At 36.2% G+C, this 10,049-nt stretch overlaps 2 protein-coding genes across 2 annotated transcripts; one reads left to right on the top strand and one right to left on the bottom strand.

Moving 5' to 3' along the window:
* The first annotated feature begins 2,779 nt into the window (after positions 1–2,779).
* LOC122030786 (uncharacterized mitochondrial protein AtMg00810-like) lies at positions 2,780–3,391 on the top strand. The gene is made up of 2 exons (XM_042589871.1): positions 2,780–3,082; positions 3,155–3,391. Exons 1-2 carry the CDS (start codon positions 2,780–2,782, stop codon positions 3,389–3,391), a joined length of 540 nt encoding a protein of 179 aa, XP_042445805.1.
* Positions 3,392–3,915: 524 nt separating this feature from the next.
* On the bottom strand, positions 3,916–8,356 carry LOC122051756 (uncharacterized protein At5g41620-like). Its single transcript, XM_042613023.1, has 3 exons — positions 7,757–8,356; positions 6,185–6,310; positions 3,916–5,787 (listed from the first exon to the last, which is right to left on the bottom strand). Exons 1-3 carry the CDS (start codon positions 8,075–8,077, stop codon positions 4,183–4,185), a joined length of 2,052 nt encoding a protein of 683 aa, XP_042468957.1. The 5' UTR covers positions 8,078–8,356; the 3' UTR covers positions 3,916–4,182.
* Between the last annotated feature and the right edge of the window lie 1,693 nt (positions 8,357–10,049).

Consider the following 10,049-nt stretch of genomic DNA (forward strand, 5'->3'; position numbering starts at 1 on the left):
TAGACCTAGTTATAAAAGGTTAAGTTAGGAGGGATTAGGTTATTTTTCTTTTTCTCCCGAATCTCCTCTCCTCTCTCGCGACAGCGGCGGCGCGATTCTTCCCCTCTCGCGGTGGAAACGAGGAAAGCCGGCTTAGGGCTTAACTCCGGCGGCCGACGAGCTTCTTCCTCCGAGGGTTCGGCACACATCCGAGAGAACTCTCGGCAAGGTGAACGCACGGACGAGAAGGGACCGAGATCTTCAAGCTCCATCCGAACCCCTAAATTTCTCCTTCTGGTTGTAAGTCCTAAAAGCAAGTGTAAGTACTACTCACCTGCGGTAGGAGTTGTTTTCGGTTTTGTTTCTCCTTGTTTTTGAATCTGCCGTGAGTTGCTTGTTTCGGTTTTGCTCCTTGTTTTCTAGAGCTTGTTGAAAACCCTAGAGTGGTTCCGAGATTGGTTGCTCCTTTTTGTTTGTGAGCATGATGCTTAGATTGGGCGGCGTTGGTTTGATGTAGCTGCCGTGTACCTCAAATGGGCAGCAAGTTCAACTTGAAATTTTGCAAAAATAGGGATACGAGCAGCTTCATTTGGAGCTTAGAACAGCCCCATGCCTTTTGCATTTCTGCAGGCATGAACCAAGCCATTTGGAGCTTACGGATTGGGTCTGTTTTGGTAATTGCAGTAGATAGTTAGAAGGGAACAATACATTTAGCACTGTTGGTTGTTGTTCATTAAGTGCAGAATTCTTTAAGCATGACATATGTTTTATTTTAATAGGAATCTATTCCTTCTGGTAATTGCTTCAAGTATTGCTTCTGGTATGCATGACTTTAAGTTCATCATATTTCTAAACATGATTCATCTTATTGCTTCTGGTATGCATCACTTAAAGTCCACCATAGCTTTTGGTACGTTGTTTATACCCAAGTTTAGTTCTGAGTTTCATGAAGGCAAGATCAAATTAGTTTTCTTTTGCTCCATTTTGTAGCATGATTAGCAAGATCAAATTAGTTTTCTTTTGCTCCATTTTGTAGCATGATTAGTAAGCTTAAGGTTACTTTCTTTTGCTTTATTTTATAGCATGACTAGCAAGTTTGAATTAGCTTTCTTTTGCTCTATTTTATAGCATGATTAGCAAGTTTGAATCAGCTTTCTTTTGCTCTATTTTATAGCATGATTAGCAAGTTTGAATTAGCTTTCTTTTGCTCTATTTTATAGCATGATTAGTAAGTTCAAAGTTGCTTTCTTTTGCTTTATTTTATAGCATGATTAGTAAGTCCAGATTTGCTTTCCTTTGCTCTATTTTATAACAGGCTTAGGGAGTTCAGATTTGTTTTTCCTTTGTGTTATTTTTATATAGCATGCTTGGTTAGTTGTAATCCTATACTTGTTAGATATATATCTAAAGGATTCTAATAAGCTCTAATAAAGGATTATGAGAAGTATGAGTAAAGAAAAAGACCAAGGTCTAATTAAAAAGAGATAACAAGTAAATTAAAGTAAGAGGCTAGTACCCGACATCCAAGAGCTTGTCGTTAAACAAATCCAGGTAACCATTTCCGAGGTCTTGGCCCTGGTAGACCGAGGTCTGCTCTTTTAGGATTGGTGGCTCGCAACCCCAACCTATTAGGGAACGCGCATGAGTTGGTACTAAGCCTGGGCCCAAAGAAAAAAGAAAGAAGAACAAGAAGAAGAAAGTGAAAGAGAAATTAAAAGATTAATTTCTAGCATAAGAAAAGAAAAAGAAAGGAAGAAGAAAGTAAAAGAGAAATTAAAAGATTAATTTCTGGTGTAAAGATATAAGAATATGAAACAAGTTTATGCTTAGAATCAATAAAAGTTTAGTTCTTTAATTCTAAGCTTACAGTAGTTGTTTCATTACTTTCCTGTCAGTTAGTGAGCATGTTTAGTATTCAGTTTTATTTCTGTATACCATGAGTACATGCAGCTTTGCTTTAGCATTTCAGTTTTAGTATTGTTGCATTCTTTTTATGCACTTCGATGTTTTTGTGAGATAGATTAGTACTTACTAAGCGTTTTCGCTTATAGATCTTTTGTTTTTTTTTTTTCCTCCTACCGCAGACAAAGGAAAAGCTAAGATATGAAAGGAAGGCGACAGGATGGTGGTGGTGATGAAGGTGTGTGATGTCTGGACTGTGGAGAGATCCAGAAGTAGCTGGCAAAATTGTCTAGACTTTCTTTTAGTCCTCTGTTAATGTTGTATTACATTTGGGATTGTAGTTGAGTTTATTTCCGCATGTCTAGCTAGTCTCTTTTATTATTTGTGGAGTGCTGTAGTCATTGCTATTGCTAGAGTAGTTTCTTTGCTTTTATTGTGATTTCTATTACTGCGTGGTTGTGGAAAATATGTTCCAGCCGTTTGTGGCTGCGTATACTATGTTTGTATTATAGATTTGGTCACCGGTACAGGGGAGACTCTGCCGAAATTTTTCGGTAGGTTTTCCTCTGGGCCGTGATAAATCTAAGTGTCGCTAATAATAACATAAGTGACACTATTAAGTAGAGTAGTAGTTAGGTAACGGTCGCCCTTAGCGAGTAGTAGTAAGAAGGGTGGGTTGTTACAGTGTGTCTATTGAAGAAATATCTATATGACCTCAAACAGGCCCCTCGTGCTTGGTATCAACGGTTTGCTAACTTTGTCTCTACTATTAGTTTTTCCCATAGCAAATCTAATCACTCTCTATTTATTTATCAATAAGAAAATGGCATGACATACATTGTCCTTTATGTTGATGACATCATTCTCACTACGTCATCTAATGTTTTGTCAGTCTATTATGTCCTTTCTTGCTGCTGAATTTGCTATGAAGGATTTGGGCCCTCTGAGCTATTTCTTTGGCATTGCAGTTCCACGACATGCAGGTGGGTTATTTCTTTATCAACATAAATATGTTGAGGAGATTATTGAACGAGCCGACATGACCTCTTGTAAACCTGCAACTACGCTGGTGGATACTAAGGCTAAAATGAGTGTCTCTTCAGGATCTCCCCACGAAGATCCTACATATTATCGCAGTTTAGCAGGAGCATTGCAATATCATACATTAATGAGACAAGATATATCCTATACTGTACAACAGGTTTGCTTACATATGCATGACCCGAAAGTTGAACATATGAATGCTCTCAAACGAATTTTGCGATACATTCAGGGCATTCTTGACTATAGCTTACATCTTTACAAGTCTTCAATTTCTGGTCTCATCTCTTACATTGAAGCTGATTGGGGTGGATGCCCCGATACTAGACGCTCCACCTCTGGATACTGTGTTTTTCTTAGAGACAACTTGATCTCTTGGTCCTCTAAACGTCAACTTACTTTATCTCGATCTAGTGCTGAAGCCGAGTATAGAGGGATAGCTAATGTTGTCTCCAAATGTTGGATCTGAAACCTTCTCTTGGAACTATATTGTCCGATCCACAAGGTCACATTGATTTATTGTGATAATGTTAGTGCAATCTATCTCTCAAGCAATCCCGTTCAACATCAGCGCACTAAACATATTGAAATGGATATGTACTTCGTACGTGAGAAAGTTGCCCGTGAATAGGATCGTGTTCTTCATGTTCTGTCTCGTTATTAGATTACCGATATCTTCACTAAAAGACTTTCGCACATACTCTTTAATGACTTTCGAGACAATCTCAATGCACGAGAACCTCTCACTTCAACTGCAAGAGTACGTTAAATTATGAAAATAACCTCTACATAATGTTTTATTGTTAAAATGTAAATAATCACCTTATTCGATTATGAAAATAATCTCTATATAATTTTTTATTATTAGAAAGTAAATAATCACCTTGATGGTAGCCTAATAACACTCATGTACTCCTATATAAAAGATTATATATAGATTATTTCCATAATCTAACAGTGAAATATTTGACAACCTAGTTAGCCTGAAGATAATTCGCAGCAACTAAAGCCAAAGTCATCCAAATTCTAAACAAAAGTATCACATTCAAATTATCTACGAGCATCTCAACTGTAATAGCTTCTGGACATTTGTTAAGATCGGTCATTAATACATAAAGCATAATATGAAACAAAAAGTCCCGAATTGTAGTTATAGATGCCATCAATGGCTCTATAGCACCATCAATATCAACAATCAGCACAATGAGCCAGTAGGTCATCCACAAATCACGCAAGAGAGATAATGTCAAAGCATGCACTTCATTCCCGATGCTTTATTTGAACTGTAGACATGCGTTTTAAGGTCTTTAAACGACTGTGTTTTCCCTCTAATCTTGCTTCCAGCAATCTTGCCTTCAAGGTACTTTCTTTTACACCGGAAGCTAGCTTCGACGAGGACTCGGCTAGATAGGGAGTTTGCGGGTACTTCCACTGCTGAACTGGACTATTTATCTGATGGGCATTTCCTAGATCAGAGTCTTCCTCAACTGAGGTAATCTGGGACTTCCGTAACAGGTGAGAATCTTCATGGCATGTGGCACGATCCAATGAATCACATCCAGATATTTCTGTAAAATTTTTGACAGAATTGCAAGCCCGATGCTTTGAACCATTTATGGGAGACAGCTTTTGATCTGTATCCTGTCGGTGTTCCTGAGAATGATAGCAACCAGATTGTTGAGATATTCTTTTTTCATCGGGATCAAATTTATTATTTGCACGGTCACCATCAGTTGGAAAATGTACTCCCTGCACTCTGTCAAAAAGCTTCATGTTGTTTCCAGATAGCTTTTCTTTGTCCATGATTTGGTTGTATTGGATGTGCAACTCTGATGCATTTTCATTGCAGTCTGAAGGGTCTAACTTTTCTCCCAGTAATGCAGATGTTCCTTGAGATTCCAGCTTTTCTATTGCATTCTGATTATCTTGCTTTAGATGATCATGACTTCCATGTTTATGAGTACTCACATTGAGCTCAAAGCAGAGAGTATCACTTGCCACAGATTCATCTTCATCATCAGCATCATGAGGTGCACTGGTAGCTCCATTTAAGAGGACAGACTCAAGAGATTGGCGCCGTATGTTGCTATGTTTCTTATCTTTGTTTTGGTACAGACTATCACTCTGCAAGGCACTAGCTTTTCTAGCTTGAAGAAATGATTCAATTTCATTTCTTAACCTGTCCATAACTGTTGTTTTTTCTGCCAAATCTCCTTGGGCTTCAGCAATGTTCATCTGAACTCGCTCATCAAGCCATGCTTCTGAAATATGAAGCACTAATCTATCTCCTTTATGGCTGCAATCTCTTGGAGATGTTTGCCTCAACTCCCTGACTTCCTGCTCATAATCTGTAATGCCTTTTGCAAATTCATCACATATGTTCTCCAAAAGGTAACTTGTTTTTCTCTCTCTATCAAGATCTTTCAAAGCCTTCACATATACAGCATTCACATCAGATAACTCTTTCCCAAGTTTTCGGTGGAGACTTTCAGAGCGTCGTCTAAGATGCCTCTCATCTTCGAGCTCATCCCTAAGTGATTGTATTGCCACTTTGACCTTCTGCTGCTCTTTGTTCTTCCTAATCAATTTATCTTCAGCAACTTGCTTCATTAGATCATCCATTTCACGACGATATACATGCTGCTCTTGCATCAACTCCTGAATGCGTCCTTGTGAATGCCCTAACTCCACCTTCAATGCTTTAATCAATGATATGTTGGAATCATGTTGTTCTTCCAGGCTCCAAATGCAATTCAATAGTTTCAAAAATTCTTTTGATGTTCTGAGACCAGATCCTGTCTCCCCATGTTTTTCTTTGAGATCTAGAAGATTGCAAGGGGCAATTGTTTGACTAATTGCAGCATTCTGCAAGAGGTTAAATATTAACAGAGAATCTTTGAAATATTTTCCTTCAAGCTCCTATCTTGTTTCTCTCCAACATACGAAGTTATGTAAAGCAGAAAAACAAATAACATGTTCTTATGAACTTTTTCTTGGTTTGCACCACATGAGTTACAGCTTATTGTAGATACCAGTTCAAATTTATCTTGCTACAGAAAGATTGCACAAGGCACAGGTGTACATCACATGCCATGGTTCTATTTTAAAATGCACATGCTTCACAAAGTAAAAATAAACGCAGAATGCTAAGAACTGGGAGACGTGTTGATGCTCCCAGTCACGCATTATAATGAAAAAAAAGGGTCAAATTTTGACCATGACCTCCAAAATGACTCAGTTAAATGTAAATAATCATGCTTACCTCTATGGAACTACAATAACTTGCAGGAGATATAGGTTCTATGACTCGGGTTTTCCTTTCATTTAACTTGTAATTTTTGACTAGTGAAGCTGCAACATGCCTCCTCAAGCTACTTGCACTTTCAGGCTGGCATCAAAACCAGAAATAAGTTCATCAAAGGTGATTACAACATCTCAACAAGTTTCTAAGAAGGCAAATGCTAACTATCAAATTAATTCATGTCTAACTAAGATTTGGTGCTGCAGCATTAATATTTGCTAAAAGTATATTGTTTGACAAACCAAACCAAACCAAGTAGCTTTTCTACTATAAACTGGAAATTAAGCTAAAATATAACCGTAAGATGAGAAGTTGCAATAGAGACTTTCTCAAACTAAATGGACAAAGAAAGATAGTGACTTGCCAAATTATCTCTAATGAGAAACTAATAAAGTCAGTTTCAAGAAAAGGAGATAGAATAAAATCATGTGGAACGCAAAGACCATAACAGGTTGAGAAAAAAGAAAATTTTGCCCTTTTTCCTTTCCTAACAAAACAATACTAAGGCTAGGGGATGCATCAAAACCTCTTCTCCAAAATCATAATAAATTTATTTTCCAATTCTCCAGAAGTAGAATATTTGGAGTCCCAAAACCAAAACATTAGCTAAATAGCTCCTAGTTTAAGAAACCACAGTAGAATACAATAAGCCCACACCTTCAGAGAGAAAAAATAATATAATGCTCATTAAAGTGTATCAAGAAAATAAGCTTACAGTAGCACCACAGAAACCTAAATTTGGTGTAGAAAAAATTATAGCTTGTTGATGCATCAGTTATAAAAAGTAAAAAATCCTAATAACTTAATAACCTGAAAAGAACTTGTAAAGAAGAACATTGAAGAAAGATGCCCTGAAAAGAACTAAATAAAAAATTGCAAACTTAATAGATATTTGCCTTCTCTATATCAAAACATAGGGTATTGTCAGATTGAAATGAACAAGTGTGAAAAAGCAACCCGTATATAACTTTCCGAATGAGTCATAGGAGGATCAGAATCACATGAATCATGTTTCCAATGAATGTAGAAAAGAGCCTAATACAGAGTTCATACCATAGTAATAATCTGCAAACTGCACAAACTTGAACTCAAGTTAAAAATAAAAAGATCCTTATGCGTTGAAACACCTGGAGATTTAGCTGTTCTTATTTCATATAGTTTGACAGATGATCTTCTTATTTGTTCACAGGAAAAAAAAAATCCTTGCTCTCATGAAGAACATTCCATAAAGAACATGGATGGTTAAGCACAATTTTACCACCAAGTTACTCACAAGATCCACCACCTCTCTTCTAATCGAATGCTCAAAAGGTAATGCCGTGCAAGCCCAAAGGTGAATAAATCGAAGGGGGAATCCAATGTTTTTCTTCTTTTTGACTTAAACAGTTCTACTCGAGTAAGAATTCATCCATTTTCACAGAAATGTGCGTAAAATGAGTTCATAATCATTAATATCGACGTGAACTACAAAAAAGATGCATCACAAGAAAGGCATTAAGTCGAACACTTAAACAACTAAGCAAAGAAACTCACCTGGTCGTCGAGACCATCATCAAGCGCCTTGCCCTCCCTGTGTCGTCGCCCCTTGTCGCCTCTTCGGCTCATTGCTGCGTAGGGCACAAGGTCCTGGATCTCCCACAGGTTCGCCTCAAGCTTCCGCGCAGACACCGAGCTCCGCTTGGGCTCGCCAGGTTCGCCCTCGGTACCGCCGGGCGCTCCCAGCTTCCAAGTGGGTACCGGAGTGGAAAGGCCGCCCTTTTTCCCCACCGCAGCACCTCTCCTCAACTTTACCCCTAAAGACTCCTCTTTCCCACCACCTCCGCCATCAATTGCGACCGCCTTTCCCCCTTCCATGGCCCCCCACCCACGCTCGACCGTCTCCGGTCTCCTTTTTCCTCAAAAATGAAATCCTTTTCCATCAGAAGCAGGGGCAGGAGCCGCACGCTCTTGCCCTCGCCATGTCCTCCTGACCTTTCCTGCTGTTCCTGAAGCAGGCAGAATGCTTCTAGCAGTACAGTCAAGATGGGCCCTTAGGTTAAAGAAATGGGGTTTGCTTGCAATAACAGCTATTTCTCCGCTCCATGGGAATACGAGGGAGCGCAGCAGAGAGTAGGTAGATCAAGCCGCGAATCCAATGGGGACGTGACCAGGGAGGGACGGCTTCTCTGGAATTTTAAATGCACGAAAAGCTCTGAGGGGATGGATGCCATGTCTCTAGTCTGGGTGGCCCAGCTCACGTGATGTCTGGAATTTGGAAATCAAAATGCGACTTCGAGGTTGACGACACACTTGACCAGGCGTTGTGACGGATGTCTGGAATTTTCTTCTTTTTTTGTTATTCCAAATTAATAGCAATTTAGATATAAGCTCAAGAGTGCTTATCTCTATAAAGTTGACATGGCATAATTGTCATGTTAATATTCCATTAGATAAAACAATGCTAATGAATAGTAGATATTTGACCCAAAAAAAGATTGACATTTCGATCTTAATTAATAACCAAACTAATTCAAAAATAAAGTTTTTTTTCTTGTAAGATTAAGATAGTGTTCCATACACAAGATATGCGACATCCAGTGTTGATCTGTGAATCAGATAACTGAATTAACTAAATTCAGAGTTGACTAAATGTTGTTAATTTCTCAATATGTTTTGCACAGTTTGTGTCATATCAATGTCGGTCATGTCCAGCAGTCCACTCCGTTTCTAGCTCACGCAATTGTTCTTCTAATCGCCTGTGACAAAAACTAAGGACATCCACGCTAGTTCCACTCTACACTCTACACTCGCGTAGCCTTCCAAGAGCTTATAGCATCATATCAATTATTTTATTTAAAAATTTTATTTAAAAGTAGTTAAAAATTTTTTATATTAATTATTTTATATATTTCTTAAATTTATATTTAATGAATAATAATTCTTCAAATTTAAAAAATATAATACTTATCTTAAAAATAAAATAAAATAAAATTTATTTTCAATTTTTTTCTTTCACTCATTTTTTTTTAATATCTCTCCTTCCACTCATTCTAAAAATATAATAATTAAAAAAAGAGAAAAAAAGAAAAAAAATAATAAAAATTTTATGATAGTTGATATAATATATAATAAAAAATTATTTTTTAAATTTAATAAAGTGAATTATTTATCCTAAATTTTAAATATAATAATAATGAAGTTGACGTGAGTGCTCTTAGTGTTTTACATTTCTTTACTTTAAAAAAAGAAAATTTTACATGCAGTCTAAGATTATAATTTAAATTTGACATGTAGTCCCTATGTCTAAAAAAAAATTTTATTTTTACTCTAATTGAACACAATGGACATCAATTTACCTAATTGCCCCTCATATTTTGTTAGTTATAAAAAATTCAAAATTGAGTGTAATTTCTCATATTTTTTATCAAATTGAGCATGATATTTTTTCCACCTCAATTAGATGAAAAATATATTAGATTCTCTTTAAGTGGTGCTCAATTGAATGAAAAACATATTATATTCTTTTTAAATTATACTGAATTTAGGATAAATTATATTAAATAGGAAAAAAATTATGCTCAATTTGATAAAAAAAATATATTCGATTTTAGTTTAAAGTGTTGAATATAATAGGAATTATATTTATTTTTAGAATTTTTAAGTAAAAAAATATATAAGGGATAATTTTAATTAAAAATATATTTGATTATAATTTAAAGTACTAAATTTAAAATATATATATATATATATATTTATTTATTTTTTAAATTTTTTATTTAAAAATATAAGTGATAATGAGATAATAATATTTTCAACACCGAAATAAAATAAATAAAATTTTATATAT

The sequence above is a fragment of the Zingiber officinale genome, chromosome 1B (genome assembly GCF_018446385.1).
Source record: "Zingiber officinale cultivar Zhangliang chromosome 1B, Zo_v1.1, whole genome shotgun sequence".
NCBI lineage: Eukaryota > Viridiplantae > Streptophyta > Magnoliopsida > Zingiberales > Zingiberaceae > Zingiber > Zingiber officinale.

Excerpts from the sequence above, each read along its gene's own strand:
- LOC122030786 (XM_042589871.1), top strand. The coding sequence starts at position 2,780 with ATGTCCTTTCTTGCTGCTGAATTTGCTATGAAGGATTTGGGCCCTCTG. Across the intron at positions 3,083-3,154 it reads TATCCTATACTGTACAACAG|GGCATTCTTGACTATAGCTT; the intron begins GTTTGCTTACAT and ends CGATACATTCAG.
- LOC122051756 (XM_042613023.1), bottom strand. The coding sequence starts at position 8,077 with ATGGAAGGGGGAAAGGCGGTCGCAATTGATGGCGGAGGTGGTGGGAAA. Across the intron at positions 6,311-7,756 it reads ATGATGGTCTCGACGACCAG|CCTGAAAGTGCAAGTAGCTT; the intron begins GTGAGTTTCTTT and ends TTTTGATGCCAG. Across the intron at positions 5,788-6,184 it reads GTTATTGTAGTTCCATAGAG|AATGCTGCAATTAGTCAAAC; the intron begins GTAAGCATGATT and ends AACCTCTTGCAG.